A 27441-nucleotide genomic window follows, 5' to 3' on the forward strand; every position below is an offset into this window, starting at 1 on the left:
TCATTTAAACCTAAATATATTTCATTGTGTTATTAATTCACTTGAAAACCCCAAGGAATTGATTTGAATCAAGGGACATTTAAAAAGGTAAACCCATGGTGCTGATAATCTAAAATCATTAAATGGTCTCACAAACATTGGTTTTAAAATTATGAAGATTGGGGCAGGGGTTGTGGCTGAGTGGTAGTGCACTTGTCTGTCATGTGTGAGACACTGGGTTCGATCCTCAGCACCACATATAAATAAATAAATAAATAGATAAATAAATAAAAGGTATGGTGTCCATCTACAACTAAAAAGTATTTTTAAAAATATTCTGAAGATTAATATAGTGGGGGAATCACAAAAAATGCTTTTGAGGGAAAAGCAGACTTGGCTTGAAATGTCCATTTTATTTCTGAATCTCAAATTTCAGTTTTTTAAAAATTTTTATTTTTTTTAATTAGTTATACATGACAGTAGAGTGCATTTATGTACTTTGATATATCATACATAGATGGGATATAATTTCTCATCTTTCTGAGTGTACATGTTGTAGAATCATATTGGTCATATATATCTAAAGTAATAATGTCTGTTTTATTCTACTATCTTTCCTATCCCCACATCCCACCCCATCCGTCCCTTCACTTCCCTCTACCTAATCTAAGGTAATGCTATTCTTATCTAGTGCCCCCAGCCTTATTGTGAATTAGCATTCCCATATTAGAGAAAATGTTCAGCCTTTGGTTTTTGGGGATTGGCTTATTTCACTTAGCATGATATTCTCCAACTCCATCCATTTACTGTCAAATGCCATAATTTCATTCTTCTTTAAAGCTGAGTAATATTCCATTGAATATATATGCCACATTTTCTTTATCCATTTATCTATTGAAGGACACCTAGATTGGTTCCATAGTTTAGCTTTCGTGAATTGAGCTGCTATAAACATTGACGTGGCTGCATTCATATTATATTTGGTGAACATTGTGGGATGGAAGCAAATCCAAGTGATGTGCCCCAAATTGAGCTAAAAATATAGCCTTTTCTAACAGGCAAATAGTATTTTCTCTCTTTACACAGTTTGTCTTTCTAGATGCTCTTCAGATAACTAGTGTCCCCGGGGAAAGATGTCCTTCCATTAATACTGTATTTTCAACCCTAGCCATGAAGTGTCATGGCAGAGTTCAAGATTCCTCCGTTTACACAGGGATACAGGAGCCTTTTGCATTTTGGTCAACCCCAATAATGTAGTTTTTAAAAATTGTTAAGTCTTTGATTCTCACTAGTCCCTAAAAACATTTTACAACTCTCAATAAATATTTGCTGTTGCTATTACTATTGTTCCTTACAGCCCTGGGAGTAGATCACTGTATTGTCCATCCGAGTTTTGTTTTAACAAAGTTGAACAAACCAATTGCAAAATCATTTGCAGAGTGAATGATTATTTATATAAATGGGTATTTTTAAGCCATGTGAGTTTACTGAAATCTTTTTAAAATGTTTACATTAGCTTTATAACCACAGCTGAATTGTCAAATTTTGTCCTATTTATAAAAATTAATTTGTCAAGTAAACATTAAATACCAAATTATCACCAAATTTAGGTTAACAGAGTCTGAATTAGAGAGACTTTACCGTATTCAGTATAAACCAAATCAAAATGCCCATATTAGTTTTTGTTACTAAAATGAAATACCTGAGGTATGCTACTTTGAAGAAAATAGGCTTATTTAGATCAGAATTTTGATTGCTGAAAAGTTCTGAGTATGGCATGGGTTCTGGCAGGGGTCCCCTTTGGCTGTGTCAACTCATGGCAGGTTGCAGTGGTGGGAGTTTGTATGAGAGGAAGCAATCCCATCTGGATACATGGAGCCAGAGAGGGACTGTGTGAGGCCAAGGTTAGGCTTTTATAATAATGGCATTGCAAGAATTTGCCAGAGTCCCAGGAGAAAGGCCTTATTTCTTTCAAGGACTCACCACTAGATGACCTAAAGACCTCCCATTATGCTCCACCTTCCAGAGGTCCCACATCCCAACATTGCCACAGTGAGGACCTAGAGAGACACACAAGGTGTAGGTTCTTTGTCTCGGGAACAATGGAGGGTGAGAGCAAAGTAACAATTTGTTTTTGAAACAGAAAAGAGCAGAGCTTCCACAAGGGAGGGGTCCCGGGTGGGTGGCCACTGAATTGCTGCTGTCTGGGGATTTTTATGGCATTGCTGGATGGGACCTTTAAAGCTATTCGCTAATGACTTTTGGAGAGAGGAGTTTCTGCATCCAATTAGAGTGAGACTCTCAGCAATCATGTTTCCCCTTTCCAATCAGGACGTTGGTCAGGAGCAGTTCATGTGCTTGGTCACCTGCTGTCTGGCTCATCAGATACTTTGTACAGGAAGCTGGGCATGATGGGGTAAGAAGCCTGGAATTATTGCAATGCTGGTCCCCGCCCTATCCAGCATATCTTCTTTCTGGCTTCTGCTCTCACAAGCTTCCAGCACACAGACCCTTCCAGGACGAACCATGTCTAAACCACAGCAGTGCCCCTTCCTGGTGGGAAGGTTAAGGGTAACATTGCATATCATTGTCCCTGCATCAGAGGCTTTGAGCCTTTGGCCATCATGTGATGGGTGAAAGAATCTTGAAGATAGAGACAAAAGCCTAAACTAAATGTTAGATCTGCCCTGGGACCCAAGTCACACAGGATTATACCCTTTCAGCTAAGCAATGAGAACACCTGCTAGGAGGTGATCACTCTAAACAAAAAGAGAATTCATATCTTTTTCAAGTGAAAGCAGAAGAGGGTGCCCACCTGAACCAACTCGGTCCTCCCAGGCTGTGTGCTGGGAGCTTACTAGAAGTGCAGGACCTTGACCTCACCCCAGACCTGCTGAATGAGAATCTGCACCTTCACAAGCCTCCAGGTGCTTCTCGTGCCCATTAAAGTCCCAGACACACTGGGCTGTAGGCCCCGGTTGGTCCCACGGGTCTTTGCACTTCCTCAGACACATCTTTCGAGTCAGCTGCTCTGGGTTTTGCAGCGCTGTTCCCTCTGCCTGGGATGCAGTGTCTCCCTGGATCCACAGAGGAGATATGTGCTAAGACCCCCAGTGGAGGCCTGAAACCACTAATGGTACCAAGACCCTATCCATACAGGCACTGTTTTTATTTTCCCCCCATACATTCATACCTGTGATAAAGTTTAATTTATAAATTAGGCAAGTGAGGAGAATAACAATAAAAAAAGAAAAATTTTAACAATAAGTTAATAAAAGTTACATAAGTGTGGTCTTTCTCTAAAATATCTCATTGTTCTGCCGAGCGTGGTGGCACACGCTTGTAATCCCAGCCGCTCAAGAGGCTGAGGCAGGAGGATCGTGAGTTCAAAGCCAGCCTCGGTAAAAGTGGGGGCACTCAGCAACTCAGTGAGCCCCTGTCTCTAAATGAAATACAAAATAGGGCTGGGGATGTGGCTCAGTGGTCAAGTGGCCCTGAGTTCAATCCTCAGTACCCTCCCCACTACAGAAAAAAATTTTATTGTTCTTTACTTTTCCATTTGAAGCACTTTACAGCTTCTCTTTGGCACATCTGAATTGCCAGCATCACTACTCTTACACTTTGGGGCCAGGATTAAATAAAATAAGGGCCACTTGACTGAGCACAAGTGCTGTAATACCAGGACAGCTGGACTGATCACTGAGAAGCCTGCTGAGGGGCGGTGTGGACATGCTGGGCAGCGGGATGACCTGGATGTCCCAGGCAGAGTGAAGTGAGATGGCTTGAAATGTCATCATGCTACTGAGAATGCAGCACAACTTAAAACCTGTGAATTATTTATTTCTGGAATTTTCTATTTAATAGTTTCAGGCCACAGTGGACTGCAGGTAACTGACACCACAGAAAGCAAAACCGTGTAAGGGGAAATGACTGTACTTTGCTTCTCTAGCGGGGGATGCTGGAGCTGGCTGCCCCTCCCCGATGCTCCCACACCTCTCTAGCCTTTATCGCCCTGTGGTTTAACTCTTTCCCATTTGATGGTGAAGTCACAAAGCTACGACCTTGTCATGCCCCCAGAATCCAGTGTAGTGACAGATGATCAGTGAATGGATTAGTGAATGACTGCAGAAGCCTAGATAGTGACAGTGAAAATTATTGATCAAGATACACTGTTAAGCCAGGCACAGAGGCACCCAGTGACTTGGGAGGCTGAATCAGGAGGATGGCAAGTTTGAAGCCAGCCTCAGCAACTTAGTGAGGGCCCAAGAAACTTAATGAGACCCTGTCCCAAATAAAAATAAAAAGGGCTGGGGATGTGGCTCACTGTAGTATGACCCTGGATTCAATCTTCAGTGCCAAAACAAAAAGTCAAAACGCTACTAAGCTTGCCCACCCAGGATGCAGTGCAAACGCTTACTTGTGAGTGGGACAGAGCATATGAATTTCTTAATAAAATGTCAAAGGATGATGCTCATGAGAAAGTAAAGTGTAAAAGTAAAAACAAAGAGAGAAACAATTGAATGGGGTGGGGAAGGGCAGCTTTGCTTGGCTTGGAAGTTTGGGGAGCCTTTTGATGAGACAGAAGGGCTCTACAATGGTGTGGAAAGTCGTGAAGTGTTCTGAGGATTCAAGAGACCTGTTGAAACTTCATTCTAAAGGCCAGGGGAAGTCACTGAAAGATTTTGCACAGGGTAGTACAAGGACGAGAGTCTTGTAAAAAATATACGTGGCTGTATGACCAATGTGATCCTGCAACCTGTACACTCAGAAAAATGAAAAATTATACCCATTTAATTCAAATGTATGATATGTCAAGATCCTTGTACTGTTATGTGTAACTAATAAAAAAAGATTAATCTGGCTTTGGTGCACATAGTAGGCCCTCAAATATTTGTTGTATGAATGGATTCAGCTACAAAGCTGATCAGATTCTTTGGTGGAGAGAGTAGAAGGTATCAGATGGCTCAGCAAGATGTGAGAATCCCTAGCGTGTGCTTCATTGAGCTAAAAACAGCAGCTCTTTCAAACCTTTTTAAATTATCAGAAAATTTAAATTTCCCTTTAAGAAAGAAAATTGTGTTAGGGAGGGTAAAACTTGAAGGACCACAATTCATTATAATATGAATTTTTTTTTGCTAAGAACCAATTGTCACTTGTTTGGGGTCCATATCAGTTCTAGTGAGATAAGGATGCACACGTTAGATGCTGTGAGGAACAGGCAAGCTAAATGACATGCTAAAGGAGACACGAATCTGGGCTTTGATTTCATCTTGAACTCTTTATCTCTCTGTCAAATGAAGAGGTTGGATTCCTTCCATCTCTGAACTTCTGGTCCTAAGTTGGGCACTGCCTTCAGGAAATATATAACCCAATTAGAGCAGCAAGATAGATGGATATTAAAAAATAGAATCAATGCCAGGCAGGATTAAGAGTTTATTCTCTTAAAAGACTAACACTCTAATGGAACATACTGATGGCATTATTTAAATCTGGATTTCCCACCAGTCCCAAGCCTCTTGGCCTTTCCAATAGTAAGAGGTTGAAGGATAAAGCCAAAATGCCCGCCTCTTGTCTCCCCCAATTTTTCCTGCAGAAGCTGCGATAGACATGGGGCACCTGGTCCCCAGGTGATGGAAACTACCACTGAGTCCAGCCTTCTGTCCCTGCTCATGCACACTCAGAGGTGTTCCGTGCTATCATTTGGCTTCCCCTACTGTTCCATGAGCATTAATTATGCTCTCCATGACCAGGCTCCTGAGCACGCCCTTGCTGTCCCTGGTGTGTCGACACACTGCCATTGTTTTTTTTCTCATCTGCTCCCGGGCTTAGCCTATAAATCATGACCAAAGCCACTCGTTTAGACACTGGCCAAGCACGGAAGTGGTGTCCTGACGTGAATGCCTCCCTGACTTTTCTCCTGCAAATCCAGCTCAGTCGCCTCTTCCCTGCTGATTCCGTGGAGCTGAGGTTGTTCTTCCTTCCTCTGGGATATGGCAGTTGCCATGGTAGGTCCTCAACTAGGTGGAAGAGTCTTTGAAGACAGGACCACGTGTGCTAGGTGACCCACCACAGCCTGGCTCAGCCCCTCATGCGCAGAGGCTGAGGATGCCAATGGCGACGAGTATCAAATCCTTGACTAAATCATCTTAAAAATAAGGAAGCTTCTTCATTCACCACTGGAAATTCAGAGGCTGGGCAGACTTCAGGACTGGTTTCCCCAGCAGCTCAGTGATGTGGAAGACCCACATTCCTCTCTTCCCTCTGTTCTGCTCTGATTTCCTACAATGCCCTGGGTCTGGCTGGCTGTTGATAGCTATCGCTCTGTGTCTCCTCATTTAGGTCAAGCAGGAGCGGGGAAAGATGACTTCCCGTGGCTCTCAGAGAGAAACACTTTCTCATAAGCCTCTGATAAATCTCTTCCACCTCACTGACCCAAATTGCCATCCCAGTCTTTTTTACCCATTGTCTTCTTTTTGTGGTGTTGGGGATTGAGCTCAGCAGTACCCTATCGCCATCCTCCAATCCCAACTCTTTTTATTTTGAGACAGGATCTTGCTAAATTGTCTGAGCTGGCCTTAAACTTTTGATCCTCCTGCCTCAGCCTCTTGAGTCATTGGGATGACAGTTGTGTGCCAATGTGCTTATCTGTTCCAGCCCTTTCTTGACCTATTACACTAAGCAAAGGGAACAGGATCACCTTTAGACTAATCAGGCCCACCCCATTAGACAGAAAGACTGTCCTCCAACTTTTTTCTTTTTTTCTGGAGGGAAAGGAGTATATTTTCAATGTTTACATTTAATGAATTAGTACCTTCAACGAAGGTAACCAAAATAGCAAAATGATAATACTATTAATGAGAGAGTCATAATGTTTAATAAAAAGATATACATCTGCTGACCAGTCCCAGAAGTAAGATGTGAGTTTTAACCAGTATGAAAAGTATCTCTTTTAAAATATTTATTGGATTTTATGCAAGTGGTAGATAATGACCATGAATCATGCCAAATCACACACCCATGCCCTTGAGTATCATTCTCTCAAACTGACGCTGGGCTCAGCACGTACGTGGCTTGTTTTGGCCACCAGGACATGTGCAAACATCTCCCCATCCCCCCAATAACAGACGTAAGAATAAAGCCACAACAAGACCACTGAAACCGTTTATTCCATATTTACCTTGAAAGTCTCTTGAAGATAGGTGACGTCAGCTACTAACAGAGTTGCATCAAATGCCCTTGTGCCCCAAAGGACCTCAGGGGTGGACAGAGTCCAGCACTCCCCAAACTGGAGTGAAGGGCAGCCATTTGCTGTGGTTTACTGGCTCAACTGCAGCTTGTGTATAAGAATGAGTAAACTTCATTTGTGTAAAGTGTAAACTTCCATTTTTAGCAAAGAACAGCACCAAGAACAACTGCTAGGTAGACAAGTACCTCAGCACACGTTTTGCTTCAGCAGTTTTCACTAGGATCTCCACCTTTCCTCTGGACAGGTACAATCAAGACTGAGGAGCCCACTGTGAACCACACCTCTGGGCGCACTATAGGTTGTCCTCAAGCTGGGAAAACTGTCCTTTTCTTTCCCAGCTACAGTCCTCAGAGCCAGCACTTGGAGTGCTTTGCACACATTTGTACAGATGGGTGCAAAGTCACAGATCTTAGCCTTGGGAGGCCAAGAAATCATCTGACCCACTCTTTCCCTGGACAATGACACTTAGGCCTCCCCAGAAGGTCCTTTATTTTCTTGAGGGGAAAACACATTGAGTAATACATCCTAGGGCCCCGTCTGACCTTTGTCAGCAGGGCTTAACTTTAATGATTACCATTAGAGGGAGGGGGTTGGTCAACCTCCACAGATTCCTTATCTGTGAAATGAGGAGTCATTTTAGCAGGGTCACTATCAACTGTGAATAGATACTAATTTCAAACTCCAGCTTGAGCAAATGAGTAAACAATTAAGAGATATACGTAATGATATTTGATAAACATGAAAGACACAGTACAATAAGGGCCACCCAAATAGCAATCTTTATATTCATTTCTTAACTTTATATTCATTTCCATATAAAACTCCTTGTGGGTGGTTTTTACCACCTCTGTACTTAACTGCTAAAAAAACCTATGGACTATTCTTCAATTAAACTAATAAAAGGAATAGCACCTTAAGAACAAATTATGACTTAAAATGGTTCTTTAGGAGGGCATAATAAGAAAATTAGTCATACAGCATAGTACAATCAACTAAAGAAAGTCAACTAGCTTGTGGAAGTGAATTAAAAAAAATAATAAGATTTGCCAACAAAGTTTTTTTTTTTTTTTTTAAATGCTGTCAATCTGTTTCCAATTGAGTTCATCTAACACTAAGAGATAAAAACAGACCCATTGCAACTGTGGCTATTCTTGAGAATAAGTAGCCTAATGATATTGTTAAGAAAGAAAGAAAAGTCCTTCCACCTGAGGACACCTGGAACATCTCAAGCCATGGCAATGGGAACACAGGGCTGGACTTAGCATCTGTAATAATGCCACTGGCTTAGCCAGAGCAGGACCCAGGATATCTGCAGTGTATAATAGACTGATCCACCTAGGAAAGTTCTCAGGTTTTCCCTCAGCGTGGTACTTGTTTTGTGTTCAGCTAAGGCCATCTGATCTGCTAAGCTGATCTGACAAAGCCATTAAAGATCTTCGGACTCTGGGATTTTGGTGGTCTTGTGTAGAGATTCCAGTGAAAAGGCTGTTGGAGAAACAGGTCTTGATTCTGGAATGTGCTCCATTCTGTATTTCTCGATGTAGGGAACAGCTACGTCCCAAACCTGAGCACAAGGACAGAGGAAGTTGAAAGATCAACAACACTGTTTCCACAAGCTGTTAGACATCAAATTCTCCCCAAGTCAAAATATCCTGTATGCCTGGCTAGACCTAGGCTGAGTGGCTGTCCCCTCTGCTTTTATTTTGAGCCATTTGATACATGATCTATGTCAAGCAGATCATGTATTAGTTGCTGACAGTATAAAAAGCCTTTAAAAATACAAAGTCCAAAACATTTATAAGGTTTTGAAGGTGTTACGCTGCTTTCTCTTCCAAAGCAAAACAAGCAAGCAAAGCAGACAACAAATAGAACCTAGAAAATTCAATGCGGGCATAGTCAAGGATGGTTGCTCAAGGGTGCACCATGACCTTGTGCTTTTTAAAGAAGTCTTAAATGATAAAAGGCAGTTCATTGGAATTTCCCATGGCTCTACCTCCATGCCACAGTGCTCTTGCTACTCCAGTATGGCCTGTGCCCGTCCCCATCAGTGTTACCTGAGACAGGTCATAATCTTATTGCTCAGCTCTAAAACTACTGAATCATACATTTTCACAAGATACCCAGGAGATTCAGGTACACATTCAAGTTTGAGAAGTGTTGCCTCAGATCCTGGCTTAGTTTCCCCCTCCATCCATCAACCTATTCTCTTTGAAGCATAACATCTTTTCAAGTTATGAAACCCATTTTTTTTTGTTTGCAGCTGCTTTTTCTCTCATTATCACTGACAGCCAAGAACTCTCTGACCTTAGAAATTGCCTCCTTTCAGAGAGTTCCTCTTACATACACCTTTCACCTAGCACTAAAGTGGGTATTGGGCGAGTGGCTTCCCCTAACAGGGTACCAGGTGCACTTAGAAATGACAGGCAGAAGGATCAAAGAGAAAATTTGTTTTCCTGGAGCAGAGCAACTATTTGGGGAGGAATCAAGTGATTTTAGGGAACACATGATACTCACAAATTATTTTAAAAAGTTTAATATATGTATGATATTTATGATGAATCAGCATGCTAGGCAGCTATATCAATCTTCTAATTCTATGGTCAATGTAACCAGAGGAAAATAAGTGGCAAAGAAAACCTATAACCCACCCAGAAAGATGAGGTAAGGACATACCAGAGTGCCACATGATCTCAAAGCCCCTTTGAAATAAAAACCTGGGACTTAATTTCCCCCAGGTCTATAAAGCCCTTGCACCTGGTGGGGGTAGTTTTGCCAACATCACCAGAAAGAGAAAGTACTTTTGAATGAAAGAGGACATCTTGGAGGGGGGGGGGGATGGCCTATGAACCTTTCATCTAATTTTTCTCACCACAAATATCGGTCTCAAAACTCTTAAAAACTCATTTCAGTTTCCAAGCCTTAGGTAATCAATGTTTGGGTGCAACTTGAGACACTGGTTATCAAATGGCTTCTGCATGGCTTTTCAAGTTGCCTCCATACCTTTGTGTTCACTTCCAAGGAATCCAGGACAAAGTAGAATTAGACAATGTTTCTCTCTCTCTCCACTCTCACTTTGCTTTCTCACAGCAACCCCAAACTAAGAAATAATCCAAGTAACCAACTTGCCTTCTGTTCCAGGAGCAGCCTGTGTGCTGCCTCAATGTCTGGGGCCATGAAGCGATCTTTTATCCAGGGCCTACAGAGAAAAGCATATCAGTCCACCAGCCAAACATTTGGTATTGCCAAGGTTCACAGTTCTGAAATGGTGTAACTTCCAGGGACCTGTTGACTTTACCTTACAACAGAGCGCACCAGGTCATAGACCTTCTCCAGTGGAGTGGTTGTTCTCAGGGGTCGAAGGAACTCTATGCCCTGGCAGGCTGCAAGGAGCTCAATGGCCAGCACTAAAACAAAAATGCCAAGACAGCGGCTGATTAAAGCCTTCTGACGTCCTGCTTGAAGAAGAGAAATCATCCAAAGTCAACAGTCATCAATAGCTAACTAACAGGTAGTGGTTCTTTGTCTACTGGTGGAATGAACTTGCATTGGTATCAATTGTCATTTTAAACCTGCTTTTCTAACCCCTGGGAAGTATCTTTAACGGTGAGAAGGGGATAATTGAGACATTTACCTGGATAGATTATGAGACTTCCTTACCTGGAAAGGTAAGGAAGCTTTTGTAAGCCATACTAATGAAAACGGACATTTCCCCCACTCATATCTTCCAACCAAGGTTTGTTGGCTGGATTTGTGTCTCATGGGTAGGACAGGAAGTCAGAAAGAATACCCAATCCTGATCTGGATCCCAAACCTATTAAGTCAGTCTACATTTCATCAAGATGTTCATTTATATTCCCCTACAGCTCTATTCTTTAGTTAGAATCTTCTTAAATGCTACAAAGAGTTGCCAAGTTGTCCAATATTTGCTTTTCTGTCTAGACTTTAACTTCCAGGAGGGCAGAAGCCAAGTATATCTCATTCGCTGTTTAACCCACTGTGCTGAAGTGGTAGATGCATGTCCACCCCAACCAGGTGGGCATATTTTCTTTCCATGCTCCCACTAGTTACCTGTACAAAAAATAATCAGTAGGTGATAAATAGATAAGTTTTTATCTTATACTTTATATATAGCACCAGTGGATTCCAAGATTTATAGTATTTGTTAAATATCTGTAATCAAAACAAACTTCAGTAATGAACATGCTTGAAATACGAACTGCCATTTTCCCCCCAATTGCACTTCCCTGATATAAATGGACAGAACACTGGATGAGCTAGATCTATCATTTATGTGTCAAGTCTATAGCAGGCCCTTTATTATGAGTTCCAGGCTCATTCAGGGATGTGACCCAAACAAAGATCCCTGCCCTCAGAGAGCTTGAATCTCACGGGGAAAGACGAATAGACCTAAGTATAGAAGAGTTATTCAAGCTCCATTAGAACAATGGAGAAAGAATGGCAATTGCTGATGGGGAAGGCATCGGAGATAAAAGCTGATCAACCACCTAGATTAAATGAAGAAGGGAACCAAGCAAAGTCCAGAAGATCCAGGAAGGTACAGAGGGAAGGATGTGCTCATTGGCAGGTACAAGGCAAAACTGTAGCTCCAGAGTAGAGATGTGATAAAGAGAAGAGGCAATGAGAGACAGAACCCAAACCACTTCGTGGACTGCACTCAGGGTTGGATTTTGTTTTGAGCCCTAGGAGTTAACTGGCAGATTTTCAGCAGGGGCATGGTATGTTCTCAATTATGTTTGTCAAAGTTCACCCTGCTTTGTTGTGTGTGTTGACTGCCAAGGAACCGTAGTGAAAACAAGGAGACTAAATAGAAAGTGCCAGTCTTGCTTTGTTATCTTTGGAAGGTAGGGTTGATTTGCTGATGAAATGGAGAGAAGACAAGAAGATAGATAAAGACAACTATTTAGGCCTTTTGGTCCAAGCAACATGTGCGGTGGGGGAAACATCTGAAGAGTGAACATTCAAAATGCACTGTGGTAGACAATAACAAGTCCTGGTGAAGATGTGGGGGAATCGGACCCTCAAACACTGCTGGTGGGAATGTAACACAGTGCTGCCATGTTGGAACATACTCTGGCTATTCCTCAAAAAGACAGATGCAGAGTTAGCATCTGACCCAGGGCTCCACTCTAGAGAAGTGGAGACTTGCCCACACAAAACTTGTACAGGTTCCCAGTTGCATTATTTATATGAACCAAAAGGTAGAGACAAACCAAGTGTCCTCAACTGATGAAACAATAAACAAAATGTGACCTATCCATACAATAGAACATTATTTGACCTATAGCATGGGTCAACACTTCATCCATGTTTATGAATCTTGAAAATATTAGGCTAAGTGAGAGAAGTCAGTCAAAAAAGACTACATATTGTATGATTCTGCTGGTACGAATTATCAAGAATAAATAAATCTATAGAGACAGAAAGCAGATCAGTGGTTGCCTAGGAGTAGAAGGAGTAGGAAGAATGGGTATGTGACAGCCAGAGGGGCCGAGGTTTCTTCTTGGGTTGATGAGCAAGTTCTAAAATTGATTATGGTGATGGTTGCACAACTCTGTGAATACACTAAAATCCCTAACTGTACACTTGAAATTGGTAAATTGTAAGATAGGTGAATATATCTCAAAACAGCTATTATCCCCTCCCTAAAAAACAATATTCAATTTTTACATTTATCTTAATATAGTTCTGCTCTTTGGTCAGCCAATAGTATTTATGAAATACTATTGCATAAACTTAGGAAATTAAGAGGATAATATCTAGAGGAAGGCAATTTCTCTTTTTTAAAAAAACAAAACAAGCAATGATTAAGAAAGCAGAGGGTTACTTATCATAGCTGTCTCTGTGATGTTGCTTTGTCACACAAGTTGGACCTAAATCTTAGTAAGTCTTTATATTCAACTGCAATGTATAGGAAATGCGTGGGACAAATGACAAGTTAAAAGTGACACCAACTCCATCCATTTACCTGCAAATGCCATGATTTTATTCTCTTTTATTGCTGAGTAATATTCCATTGTGTATATATATACCACATTTTCTTTATCCATTCATCTACTGAAGGGCATCTAGGTTGGTTCCCACAGTTTTGCTATTGTGAATTGTGCTGCAATAAACATTGATGTGGCTGTGTCCAATATAAGGTGGCTGATTCATAGTGGGGTTGGGAGGGGGAGCATGGGAGGATTAGACAAACTCTAGATAGGGCAAAGGGGAGGGAGGCGGAGGAAAGGAGCAAGGGGGTAAAAAAAAGATGGTGGAATGAGATGGACATCACTACCCTAAGTACATGTATGAAGAAGACATGAATGGTGTGAATATGCTTTGTATACAAACAAAGATATGAAACATTGTGCTCTATATATGTAAAATGAATTGCAATGCATTCTATTGTCATAAATAGCAAATTAGAATAAAAAGATTTTTTAAAAAGTGACACCATAAGGAAGCCAACAGGCAAATCCAGAATGTCAGTCTTTCTACAGGAAAACTAACCTGACTTTTCCATTAGTTAAAGGCACAAGGGGAAAAAAAAACAAAGGACTTTATAGATTAAAAGAAGTTTAAGCTGGGCACAGTGGCGCATGCCTGTAATCCCAGTGGCTCAGGAGACTGGACAGAGGATCATGAGTTCAAAGCCATCAGTAAAAGTGAGGCACTAAGCAACTCAGTGACCCCCTGACTCTAAATAAAATACAAAATAGGGCTGGGGATGTGGCTCAGTGATTTAGTTCCCCTGACTTCAATCTCCAGTACAAAAAAAAAAATGAAGTTGTTTAAAATTATGACAACCAAATTTAAAACATGGTCCTTGGATCCTGACTTGAACAAACCAACCATAAAGAAGTTGAGACACTGTAACTTGGAAATTTTGAATTTGCATTTGGTGGTGACTCCAGGATTTAACACTGAATGGTGTTGGATGTGATAATGGCGTCTTGGTAGATAGGAAAGCATTCATATTGAAGAGAGAAAGGATATGGGAATAAAATGATATGACATTGGGGATTTGCTTGAAAATAATTTGGGAAAAGTAAAAGAAAAAATGAAGCAATTGTTTTAACTGTTGAGTCAGGGTGAAGTGTGCAAGGGTTCATGGTACTATTCGCTCCAGTTCTGAGTGTGTTTTTAAGGTTTCGTTTTTAAAAATCCAAGGAACCAGTTGATCTTGGCATAGTTCCTTGGTTTATAATTCTCACAAGCATCAGAGTCACCTGGAAGAATCTTCGAACAGAAGTTGCTCCTGTCCTCTCTCTAGAGTTTCTGGTTCAGCAGGTTTGGGAGGGAGCCTTAGAACCTGCATTTCCTAATGAGTTTCCAATCCTTGCTGCTGCTGCTGGTGGTGGGGAAGATCTCACTCTGAGAACCACCAACATAATATTTCACAAGCGTGTTACCTTGTTCCACGTGTTCGATGACCCTGAGGGCCTTCCTGGCTGCCCACCCTCCCATGGAGACGTGATCCTCCGTGGCAGCACTGGTAGAGAGCGAGTCCACAGATGAGGGGTGGCACAGAGCCTTGTTCTCAGAAACTGCAAGAGACCAGTGCAAATTAAGAAGTGCTCCCAGGAGGATTAAATACCAAAATGACATGTGACTTCCTCAAAGTCTCCATAGCCTGGAAGACCATCACCTGGAGATCTTGGCCATGACCCAAGCACCAGATGGTTCAAAATCACTCTGGGAAAAGGAAGCAAGTCAATTTTTCCCTAGAGTGAGAAGGACTCTAAAGTTCTAGTGAGTTCTGAGATAAGGCAGGGATGAAGAGCTTAGACTCTCATATTACAAGGCCAAATTGAAAACACTGGAAGCATTTCGTATGCCCTGGAGACTTGGAGAAAAAAGCTAATGATGATCATGTTCAGTTACTGGAAAACAATTTGACTGCTTATGTAAGCAGAGGCGACAAGATTAGAATTCAGGTGTGACATCTGAGGGCTGAGGCTGGTCCTACAGGTTTTGGGCAAAAATATTTAACAGTTCCAAATGCTCAGCATGACATAAGTGACATTCTGAATTGAAATAAGGCCTTAGTGTTGGCCAGAAATATCTCTGGGAGGTGAGGGAAGCCTTCACTGGGTCCTCTGAATCTTGATTGTGCGCATTAAAGTCATAGGAATCTTGCTATAATACAGATAATGAGTTTGGGTTGAGCCCTGAGGTCCCCTTGTTCTAACAAGCACCCAGGACTACACTTTAAGCATCAGGGACCTAGTTTAAGGAACTTAAATTCCAAGAGGGCAAGGTCCTCACCAAGGGCTGCGGCTGTGCAGTGGGCTATCATGAAGCCAGAGTTCAGACCACCTTCAGCCACCAGGAAAGCAGGCAGCTCACTGAGGGAGGGGTTACAGAGTCTTTCGATTCTTCTTTCACTAATCGCAGCAAGTTCATGGACGCCGATGGCCAAATAGTCGAGGGCCTGAAAGAATCTTGCAGTTTAGTTGGCCTCTATTGGAATATGTATTTCAGGGTTGGGAGTGATTTTCAAAAGCTTACTTTGGCTGGGTATTCACCGTGGAAATTTCCTCCAGAAATTGTCTCTCCCCGACTGGCAAAGACCATCTTTGAAAACAGGTTAAGGTGGAATAGAACTTCAAGCCTAACTCCTGCCCCACCTGCTGACTTTTAGCATTGAAGCAGTGGCCCTTGTACAGATGTGGGGTAAAGGGAAAGAGACAGTCTTGACATAAAGGAGCACAAAAGAAAAAAAAATTAAAGGTAAATTGTGTATACCCATTGGGGCCACAGAAACATGGAGTATGAAATTGTGACTTCTGTGAGGTCAGAGATTCCCAAGCACCATAATGTACTAATCTGGTGATTAGCAGTTGCATTCAAAAACTGTTTAAGCTGAAACTGAGAATAGAGACCAGAATTCCTGTTTGAAAGGAAATTCCTATTTCTTCAGTGGCTACTGTGAGTTTGTGCTCCATGAAGGAACCTGTTGAATGGAAGACTGGGCTGATGAGCGACCATCAAAATAGCTGAAACAATTGATGCTGGGAAAATTTTCAAACTCTTTACTCAATAAACCTATGCCCTCCAGTGTCTAACCACAGTTGGCAGTGAATGGATCCTCCCACTCCATAAGTAGGAGGCAACTTTAGACTCACTGAATAGTATTACTTGCAGAAATAATTCCAACCTTTCAAAAACCGGCAGGCACCCAGGCAGACACTTCTGGTTCCAAAGAGCTCATTTTCACCTCCTAAAGAATACAATCGATTCCTGTACCTTCAGATTCTGCATCTAAAGATTTGATCAAACTCAAATTGGAAATATTTGGAGAGCTGAGGATGTAGGTCAGTGCACTTGCCTTATATGCACCAAACCCTGGGTTCAATCCCCGCTACTACAAGAAAGAAAGGGGGGAGGGGGAGGGAAAGAAGGAGGGGAAAGGAAAGGAAGGAAAGGAAAGGAAATATTTGGAAAGAAATTGTATCTGTATTGAATGTGTACATACTTTTTTCTTGTCATTATTCCCTAAATACTACAGTACATTATTCATATTATATTAAATACTACAATACACTATTATGGTAAATACTATATATACTATTTATATTAGGTATTATATTTATATTATATTAGGTATTAAAGGTACTCTAGAGATGTTTTGAACTACATATAAGGATGTGCATAATTTATCCGAAATACTATGCCTTTATATAAAAGGAACTTTGGCATCTTCCAGTTTTGGTATCCATGGGAGTGCTGGGGGAGGTCCTGGAATGAGTCCCCACAAAAACTGAGGGACAACTCATTAACTGGGAACTTACTGTGTGTGAGAAAGGGTCTGACCTTCAAAGAATTGGTGTTGCATGTGTTACATTAAATTAGTCAAGTTTGGAGTGACTGTTTCTATGCACTCAACTGGAAACTGATTAGGCCTGGCTCCAGCTCTTCTCCATAAACCTGCCCCACCACAGGCCTTGGGATCTCCTTTCTTTCAATCCTGGTAGCCATTGATCTCTGCGCTCATTGAGGACTTAAGTTTGTTCTATTGTCCTGTAGTTGTTCTGAGTTTGTCTGTTGGCTATTGGACTATAGCAATTAGACTTTAATGTCCATAGTATCCAGCACTATGTAATAGGTGCTCTACATCTGCAATAAAAAATTGAAGCATATATTCTTTCAGGAGAACTCCCAATTATTAGCCTATATAGAAATCATAATGAAGTCATTCATTGAGAAAATAAAAAAATTTATTCCCTCCCCCTCATCCAGGAATTCAATGGTAATCCTTCCTTCCTTCCTTCCTTCCTTCCTTCCTTCCTTCCTTCCTTCCTTCCTTCCTTCCTTCCTCTTCCCTACCATGCAAGAATGGATGCATGAGATTAGATTCAGTAGAGTTCATGAACACTACTATTGTACTTGGTGGACAGAGGGGAAGGGGACTGTTTGAGATGAGTTGAGAGATCCATAATCCTGAGGATTATTTAGTGTGGGTTTGAATTAACTATGAAGCAATGTGAGAGAATCTAAAACACACATCCTAAGATAGTTTTGTCAGAAAACACACACCAAACATCTTGTGAGAAACCTTGCACAGGTATTGTGTGATCATCTGCTAATCCAGACAATGAACTGCATTCAGGGTGTTAATTGTGCATTTTCTCCAGCATTAAAATGCTCTGCAAAATGACTGCTTAAGCCAATCCTAAAATTACCAGCTGGGTATTCTATAAATTCAGATCAGCAGACATACAAAAAGATACAGGATTATCTGTTGCACTGTTCAGCTCGGTGGTAATGATGTCTTTCACAAACGCTATGGTGTCATTCACCACACCATGGATCTGAAATACAGTCATATAAATAATATAAATACAATCATATCAAATAATATAACCCATTAATGTAAGAAAACAATGTTCTAAGATAACATCTTTAGTATTTCCCCCAGAAAAGTGGTTTGAATTTACAATCATGACAAGCTTGATTCATTTAGAACAGGAAAATAGCATGGTTAAATCTTCTGAGTTTTCATTGAAACAAATTAGAATAAATTCATTATAATATGAATTTACATCAGAACAATCTATTACAAAACTGCAGGATGTAAAATAAAGGATGTCAATTCCAGGGGGTTTTACTTTCAGGTAGAACGTGGTAGCACATAGGCAAGTTACTGAAGTTTATAGTTGAAGCAGAAATGGAAAACAGATGACGAAACTTACCTTACCGTGTGTGAGATATAAATAAGACAATGCAGACAAACTCTCAGACATGATTCACAGAGATCATTCAGATGATGCCTTTTATCCAGGGAGGTTAAGTTTATGAAGCACGAAGGTATCACATTAAAAGATACTCAGAAGTAAGGCAGCCACCCTGCACCAAGCCAAGGATGACCATATTGCTTCATAGCAGTGCCTGCCATCTGGCTTCTTCCAGATGTCAAGATAGTTGAGCTATCTTGGCCAAGGTATTTAACTCTGTTTCTCAGTTCCCTACTATAAAATCGGAGAAAGTAGCTATCTCATAGAAAAATTAAAATTAAGGCATTAATGCTTGGAAGACACTGATTGTGGTGCTTGTCACATAGAGTTAGCTGTCATTCTTAAGACTATCAGAATGCTCTTAAGCCAATTCATTTGGCAATTCTTTCCTGTAAATATCCCAGAATAAGATTTGCTGAGAAAAAGGAAATAAGGGCATTTACTCTAAGAAGGACTTAGTAATATACTTTAGACTGAACTTGGCACAAACTGACATTTTATTTTTTTCGAAATGCCTGTTAATCTCTCAATCAATTTATAGGAATTGATATAATCAGCAAAACAGGATGCGTAATGCCAGCGCAGCTCATCTGCACTTTAAAGATTCACATATTAATTTATGATAATTTACCTAAGAGGCAGATAAGGTATATTCATGGACAGGCACTTGAATTTTATATATATATATATATATATATAAATTATTCTGATTTGTTATGTATGACAGCAGAATGCATTACAATTCATATTACACATATAGAGCACAATTTTTCGTGTCTCTGTACACAGAGTATAGTCACACCATTTGTGTCTTTATAGATGTACTTAGGGTAAAGATATCTATCTCATTCCACTATCTTTTCTATCCCCATGCCCTCTCCCTTCCTCTCCCACACCTCTCCCCTATCTAGAGTTTATCTAATCCTCCCATGCTCCACCTACCAACCTCATTATGAATCAGCCTCCTTATGTCAGAGAAAACATTCGGCATTTGTTTTTGGGGGGATTGGCTTACTTCACTTAGCATTATTTTCTCCAACTCCATCCATTTACCTGCAAATGCCATGTTTTTATTCTCTTTTAATGCTGAATAATATTTCATGTGTATATACACCACATTTTCTTTATTTATTCATCTACTGAAGGGCATCTAGGTTGGTTCCACAGTTTAGTTATTTGGCACTTAAGTTTTGAAAGATGGAAGAGGGTCTCCTATACACATCCCTGACCCGCTGGTTTAAGGTTTATCTAATAGGTGAACCAGCAAAACTCTTTTAACTCTATTGAGTTGTTGCTCTAGATCAACAAAGCAAGTTGTCTGCTGGACTCTGAAAGGAGGTTAAGGTAAAGCTATTCAAAGAAACTGGTTTAGCACAGAGAGTAGAAAGTTTTTAGTAACTGGAAGAATGCAGGCATGATGCACATAATTTTTCATAGAGGTACTAAAGAAAACTGGATTATGATTGGCCATGACATGGTTTTCTAATACCTCTTTTTCCATTTTCTCTGCTGAATTTGGGAAAAGAAAAGAAACTTGGTTGACTGTCTTGCTTTTTGTCTTACCTGTGGACAGCAACGCAAGGTGTAGGCATCCTGCACACGGTCACAGAACCTGTGGCTCTCTGTGGAAGAGGGAGCAGGAGACAAGTTACCTGTTACCAATTCTTTCTAGAGAACACCCAACCAAATAAGCTTCCTCACATAAACATGCCCAGACCTGCTATCTCTGAAGGGTGGTGATCTGAGTCCAACAGAGATCGAAACCGAAAAGCCACTTCAATTTGCCCACGGTGAGGGCGGACAGCATGAATGTCTAGAAATGAGGAAGGTGAAAAGATCTGAGAAATTAATAGACTGCTCTCAGGACCATCCAAGTTGCGGGGCCCTCAAAAGTCCCAGAAGTCCTTCCCTACCACTCAAAGTTAGAAACTCAATTCCAAAACCAAAATTTTTCCTTATCAACTCTACTATTTTGTACTTTAAAATACTAAGGTGCCGACTATATGTGGATTCTACAAAGAACTGAACTGGAGATACTCAAGAGAACTGGGCTAATAATAGCAGGGAGCTCAAATAGTGGCCTCATTTAAGATTATTTTTCTGCCCTACTTCTTATTATATAGGGGCTTTTTAAAATTCTCTGCTTTCTCAATAAGATACTCCTCTAGTTTTTCTCTCCCAATTTTTCTAATTAAGACCAATCCTGATTCAACTCTAGTTTTATTAAAGTCCTGCAAACAGATTCCTCAAACAACACCCAGTTTGACACATGCACGACGTGATCTGGGGCAGGTCATTTAACTTCCAAGGTCAGCATCTGTAAACATGGTCATTGCAAGCTCAAGTGTGGCATAACTCAGAGGAAGCTGTATCAGAACTGGGTGTGCCGTGGGTATCTGGGTTTCCCCTTTCTTCTCTACCCCCACAACTCCCATGCCTAAAACCTGCCACCGACTTGCCCCACCAGCTCTGGGGGAGGAACCTCACTGATGGGAAGAACCCACTGACCGGTATCAAAGGCTTTGGTGGTTCCCTTCAGCACCTCCAGGGTCAGGGCCGCCACAATGTCAGCCTGCCTGGCGATGGCACTGGCTCTCTCTACAGCTTCACAGCCCAGGGAGGTGATCATCTGCGTCCCATTGATGAGTGCCAGGCCCTTCGGGGGAGGAGAGAGAAGTTTCCTAGTGTGTCTATTATAATGAACCTAAATGAAAGTGGTTTCCATATCTTTTGCTTTGGGAAGAGAAATATTAGCCAGTCAGCTGAACTGTTTATCCATGTTTCTAAAAGTGCAGGGCAGTAATGCTTATTGAAGCCATTGAGGAACACACGCTGTCATATGTGAAACTGTTAGTACAAATCTGAGAGATGAATACCCGTTGAGTGCCCCCATCCTCAAGGCAGCCATGCATCTCTGGAGGGTCAACAGCACCACCTTTGACTCTACTATGCTGCCTTCTTCCAGTTTCTCGCCATGATAGGAGAGACATCCTAAAACAATTCTGGTCCAAGTTTTTGGCTTAGAGCATCCTAAGGGACCAGGGCTGAGAGAATGTCTTAGGAATCCTTAGAGAACTAGATTTAAAGTTTAGGAGATTCCCCCCAAGCATTTGTGGCATGAAGAATCTTAAATGCTCACAAAGGGAGAGGCTCTTTCTTTAGTGAGCAACTTCTAACAAACATGTAAGTCACTTTGATTTAGAGGATTAGTGAGACTGGCTGAACACTGAAGATGGTAGGTACAGGAACACTAGTTAATGCAAACAAATTTTCCTTGAGTCTCATTACCTCTTTCGGTTTCAGAACAATTGGTTTCAATCCGTGAGCTTCCAGGACCTATAGATTGATCCAAAGTATGAAAATGATTATCAAATGAAACACCAGCCCATTTCTGATTTCACATGGAATCCAATAAAAGGTCTTTAAGGCCAAAGAGGGTACTTGGCAGAGCCAAGGCAGCCCATCTTATAAAAGAGTAGACCTGCAGGAATTGGCTCTGCTCATATTCTCTACTTCTCTTCTTTAGTCCGAAGACAGACTGGTCTTTCAATTAATTTTTGTACTTTAATCAGGGACTCTTGTCATCTACAGAATGAATTTTGGTTTCTTAAGATCTTTGTGTTCAGTTTACACCTTTGACTCACTTTCATTATTGCTGGCTCCAGACATACATGCTCTAGGCTAAGGCTGGGTGGGTCCTGTATGCACGTATGTCTGTCCCTGCCTCCAATCTGGACCTCTCATCTCTCCTTTCTCTAAACCCTGGCAGAACCCCAGCACAGGGCTTGGGTGGTAAATGTGTGTGTCCATGAAGAAGGGATAATGGAATCCCCTCTACCAGATAGAGACAGAATCTTGGAGGAAAGAGGAAGAATAGCCTTCTCCTGAAATAAACAAACAAACAAACAAAGTAAAGACAGTCACTAAATATGGTCCCTTTAGGAAAGAAGAAAGAAGAAGTAGAGAAAGATAATGCTAGTACTACTTAACTAGGTCCATTTCACAGGAAGATTTGAGCGCCTATCTCATGCCACATTCTCTTCTCTGGCTTAGGCTGGGGCTGAGGGTAGAAAGATGGAGACAAGCTCAGGGGCAATCAGATAATGGTATGTGGAGTCCTTGGAGATGTAGGAAGTGTGCAGGGTACATGAGGGTGTGATCAGTGAGCTGCTAGGAAAGCATAGAGGGTGGGCACGAGGGATGTGAAGGGTAAGGAAAGGGACCAGAGGAGCGGAGAGAGAAGATTCCTAGAGGACTTCCCAGAAGGAGAAATAGGAGTGAGACAGGTGGGGAGGCCTGATACTGTGCTGGGCTCTGCCAAGTACCCAGCACACCCCAGCTGCAAGCAACCTCTAGAGTCTGTAAGGAAGAACCCTGGATAGGAGGGATTAGAGGATCACACGAGGAACAAGACCCCGGAAGCCACATTAAGTCTAGACTTTATCCTGAGCATAATGGGAAGCATGATAGGTTTTAACCAGAACATTCTTGGATTTGCTGTTTAGAAAGGCCAGGATGCCTGGTGTGAAGGTAGAAGGGGAAACTCTGTCCACAGTCAAGAGGGGGCTGCATAGAAGAAAGATGATCTAGAATCTCATGAGGATCTTCCCCCTCTTTGACCCTCCTTGTCTTTCACTTACTGTTAGGGGACCTCCCAGTAAAGGACACCTTGGGCTGTTCTGATGAAATTTATTGATGGATGAGGAAACACGGATTTATTGAAAACACACTTTTCTGATTAGCCACCAGGGAGGGAGTTTGAAGGAGGCCACACAGTCAGTGCTATGGCCTACCGTCCTGCATTAGTAAATCTAGTTCCTAAAGACAACTGGGACAGTATGTGACCTTCCCAAAGGGCACTAGAAGTCTCATGGGTGCAGAATCAATTCCTAGTTAACACTGACAGCTGCACCTTTTCATGGAGGGGATCCCCAAACCCAGGAGGCTGACAGTTGGGAAGGGGAGCCAATGGCCTCGACTAGTGTGACTTCTAAGCTTGGCTTATCTCATCTTTAACATTAAGCAGAGCAGTGACTCCCTCACTGGGCTGTCCGAAGGATCAAGTGACAGAAAGTCCTCGAGAGCACTCGGCGTCCAGCTTAGAGAAGACACCGCGAATGGAAGTTGTCGTAAAAGTCTTACATATTTAGCATCAGCCCAGCCACTCTTTGGAGACCACATCTTCCCTTCTCCGATGAGCCCAAGAGCAAGATGAGAGAGCGGCGCGAGGTCCCCACTGGCACCAACGGTGCCTTTCTCTGGAACGTAGGAAAGGCAGGAGGCTGCAAGAGAGGTGGCCATCAGTGGCTTAAGGGCCCTTCCTTCCTTCTGGTTATCCCGGCCTTGCCAGGGAAGACCACCCCCACCCCAGACTGAGTGTGGCATCATCTCAGGGCATAAAGAAAGTCAATTCTTCAAGCACAGCTAGGGCTTAAGGAACAGCCTCGTTGAAGGTTCTGTCTAGTCCCTGAATTTAAGGGCAGACTTAAGAGGCTCATGCTAGTCTTCAAGATGCCAAGTGCTAAGCGAAGGGTGCCATTGGGTGGGTTAAAGTTCACAGGAATATCTGTCACTCCTTCTGCTCCCCTAGCCCCATCCCTCCTCCTTCTCGCCAAACCGATTTTTGTCTTCGTAGCGGACCCTGAAGCGTCCAGTCAATCAAGTCCACTTTGTGAGCCATGCCCAGCCTCTGTGGAAGGATGGTCTGGGGCTTCATCTCTTACCATTAAAGGCTTCAATAACTTGTTTGAGGGTCTCCAGGGAAATGCCACTGTATCCTTTGGCTAAGACATTAATCCTTAAAGCCAGGAGCATCCGACACCTCTCAGGACTGAGCGGTTTCCCAACACCTACAAAAACGGAATTGACATTTTCCCCAAGGAAACCAAACCCTTTTCTACCCCTCAGCTGCCTCCATCTCTCCAATCTTTTCCCTCCTCATCCCAGCCTCCCCCTGCTCTCTGTAGCTGGCCGGTTGGCTCTTTCTGCTGCCTGTCTTGCTTCTTGAAGCCTCAGCTTCCAGATAAAGATAAAGCCTCAGATTTGCCTTTTCAATTTCCCTCCCTAGAATGCCTCAGTGAACCCCAGCCTCCCATAAACCTTTAGAATATTGTCACCCAGCACCCCACTGCCACCCCCCACAGATTCCTCAGTACAAACTCTGGCTCAGTTTGATGGGCACTGAGTCTTGAGAGATTTTGTCATCTCATCTCACCCATCCTAACTCATTCCCTGAGTTCCCACTTCTCCTGAATGCACCACCGTCTCCGAAGGGTTGAGTCCCAACCTCCTTCTCCACCCGGCTCATTCCTTTTTCTGAGGTTCAGCCTAAAGGCAATCTGATCTGATGCCATCACTTTTCCTTCCTCCACCCCAGCACCTTGTCCTTGGAATGCACTGGGAACACAACTGTTCACAGCTGTTACGAAATTACTCACACCGTGCTATATTTTATTCATGAAGCAAACAAGAACTTGGAGGTACCCCATGCTCCGGGTAATTTACCTGAAGAGTGGGAACGAACCAAGTTGACCTGAAGCTCCCTGGAAGAGAAAGTTAAAAACTCTCTTAACTTGCTCCAGGTAAAAACATGCCCCCAGCTGGGAAAATGAAGGCAAGAAGAGTGACATCCTTGGAAGGGTATTTTCACTACCAACTAATAATGCAATTTAACCCAAGCCTCACCCTGCTCATCTGTAAATTGGGGCCAACATCAGTGAGTTTCTTAGATGAAAAATAATTTCAAAGATAGGGGTGTTTGAAAGGTGAGCGCAGGTGAGTTTCAAACTTACTGTAGCTTGTTGACAGGTATGACAGTTCTGGCAAATTTCCCAAAACCTGTAGTAATGCCGTAAACAACTAGAATAAAAAAAAAAAAAAAAAAGATATTATGCAATTAGACGCTGGAAGTTTTCTTGACAATAAAAAGAATTTCATAACATAAAGAGAAATTCATACCTGTTTTTTCCTTTATGATGCTGTCTATGACTTCCCTGGATTTCTGTACCTTCTTTTCGGCAATTGGAGTGAGCTAGGAAAACGTTGGTCATAACTGAGCACCTTGAAGGTGTCTGCATCAAAACTTCATTGGAAATGGCCAAAGGATGTCCTTCCCTTCCTCCCCCATACCTTTATTTTGTAGTGTCCCTTTCCCAAGTTGACCAGATCCTCTGTGGTCAGACTGTCCCCATCTAAGTCAATGTACTGAAAAAGAGGGAATCTCAGTGAGTATGAACAGCTTAATCACTCTCACAAGAAGCCTCCAGCAGGATTGAACTTTGACACTCCAGAGATCTTATTACTGCTGCAAAACATCAATGTTCTAACTTTAAAAGCAGCTGGCTTAAGAGGAGGCTGGAGGCCAGGTGGTGGAGCATGCCTATAATCCCAACTACTCCAGAGGCTGAAGCAGGAGGATCGCAAGTTTGAGGCCAGCCTGGGTAACTTAGCCAGACTCTGTTTCAAAATAAGATAAAAAGGGGTGGGGATGTAGCTCAGTGCCCAGCATGTGGAGATCCTGGGTTCAGGAAAGGAAAAAAAAAAAAAAAAAAAGCCCAGGAAAGGAGGGTTTGAAATGCAAAAGCATAGTAATGCATTTCCAAGCTCCCTTTCCCTATTACACAGAGCTGGGGAAAGCCCTAAAGGAAAGTGGTTTGCAGCCTACCTTTTCAGGCTCCCGGTATTTGCTGTATCTGAAGCCAGATATAGGAAAAGATTGGACAGCATGGAAAAGCCTCGGCCCCACTATGTCCCAGTGGCCCCCAGAGCTAAGCAAAGATCCTGCAGGAAAGGATACAGGTAAACTCCTTCCGGCTGAGAGGGAATGAAGTCAGGGGACATTGCATCGCCTTCTATGACTGAAACGACAAGCAAAATAGAGCCCTTATGGCCCATGGTTTACAGCCGTGTTTGGGCTGCTGTTAAACCAAGAAAGGCCTATGGGTTGCCCTTGGATTTTATAGAAACGGCTGCTTTAAAACAACTTCCCAGGCTTTCAAGTGGTCTTAGCATCATTGCACAGGAGAGCAAAGAGCAGAGATAGAGCCCCAGGTGTTTACATTGAAAGTGCAAGATCTGCCTGCCACCTCCTTCCGTCTCCGGACTGCTGCCTTTTAAATCTGAACTTCGGATGCCTCTGTGCTCCTGGGATCCAGCCTGCTGAAGTCTATTCAAGGGCAAAAGAACCTTTGAAATGATTTGGTAACTGCAAAGGGATTCAGGCCTTCCGTCTTGAGTTCAAGTTTAGGCTTTGTCACTACCAGCTGCCTGAATGCAGCACGAATAGCTGACTGATTTACTGGCTCCAAGGTGGACAAGAAGCTGACTGACCTGTCACACAGAGGCATGGCAGATGCCCACCCAGAGCAAACACTCAACAAGTGCTCCTGTTCTCATCATTTCCCCTGAAATGGGGGTGACAATACAGCCTCCTTCCAGGCCCTATAAGGACAAAGTCCAGCTCTATGGCCACCAGTTTGTTCCCTGCCCCTGAGGCCACTCACCCACTTCCACAAACTCATTGTCCTCCAGGGCCACCTCCAGCAGATCCTCATTGTCCAGCAGGCCCAGGCCCTTGCACCGGCGCACAAGGAAGTGCACAGCGTCCACTGAGGCAAAGCCACCATTGTCTGGCTTGTTCTTCATGTAGCGCCGCACGGCCTCACGGCCTAGCCAGCCCACCGTGAGCTGTGGGTCCGTGCAGGGCACCGCCAGCCATTCCCCGCGCACGTGCACCGTGTACCTGGGCATTGCTCCGCTCCTGCAGTCCCCGTGGCCCAGTGAGGCCGCTGCAATGAGAGCTCTTTCTTCCCGGAGATAGTCTTGGGAGGGAGAGTTTTTATCCAGCTGTGACTGCTGGGGTGTGGTTGGCCTGGAGGACGGGAGGACCAGGATGGGCTTTCAAAACACACCCCCTCCCTCGCCTTTACTCATTCATGAAGTGGACAAATATTTATTGAGGGCTCCAGGTGTCCCTTT

The 27441-nt window shown here is 42.6% G+C and overlaps 1 protein-coding gene across 1 annotated transcript; it reads right to left on the reverse strand.

Moving 5' to 3' along the window:
- Positions 1-8651: 8651 nt before the first annotated feature.
- Positions 8652-27213, reverse strand: Hal (histidine ammonia-lyase). The gene is made up of 20 exons (XM_076853221.2): positions 26967-27213; positions 26261-26321; positions 26129-26156; positions 25594-25668; positions 25423-25495; positions 25257-25323; positions 24970-25007; positions 24189-24314; positions 23608-23747; positions 21754-21801; positions 20974-21121; positions 20183-20278; positions 20029-20087; positions 17962-18042; positions 15740-15805; positions 15497-15662; positions 14641-14775; positions 10521-10629; positions 10352-10421; positions 8652-8789 (listed from the first exon to the last, which is right to left on the reverse strand). Exons 1-20 carry the CDS (start codon positions 27211-27213, stop codon positions 8652-8654), a joined length of 1971 nt encoding a protein of 656 aa, XP_076709336.1.
- Between the last annotated feature and the right edge of the window lie 228 nt (positions 27214-27441).

The sequence above is a fragment of the Callospermophilus lateralis genome, chromosome 4 (genome assembly GCF_048772815.1).
Source record: "Callospermophilus lateralis isolate mCalLat2 chromosome 4, mCalLat2.hap1, whole genome shotgun sequence".
Lineage (NCBI taxonomy): Eukaryota > Metazoa > Chordata > Mammalia > Rodentia > Sciuridae > Callospermophilus > Callospermophilus lateralis.

What these genes read in the sequence shown, in the direction of transcription:
- Hal (XM_076853221.2), bottom strand. Translation starts at nt 27,213, where the DNA reads ATGCCCAGGTACACGGTGCACGTGCGCGGGGAATGGCTGGCGGTGCCC. An exon ending in ACAGTGCAACAGATAATCCT is followed by an intron (nt 15,806 to 17,961) that starts GTATCTTTTTGT and finishes CTGTTTTCAAAG; the next exon opens with ATGGTCTTTGCCAGTCGGGG. An exon ending in CTGGTGCGCTCTGTTGTAAG is followed by an intron (nt 10,422 to 10,520) that starts GTAAAGTCAACA and finishes TTTTCTCTGTAG; the next exon opens with GCCCTGGATAAAAGATCGCT.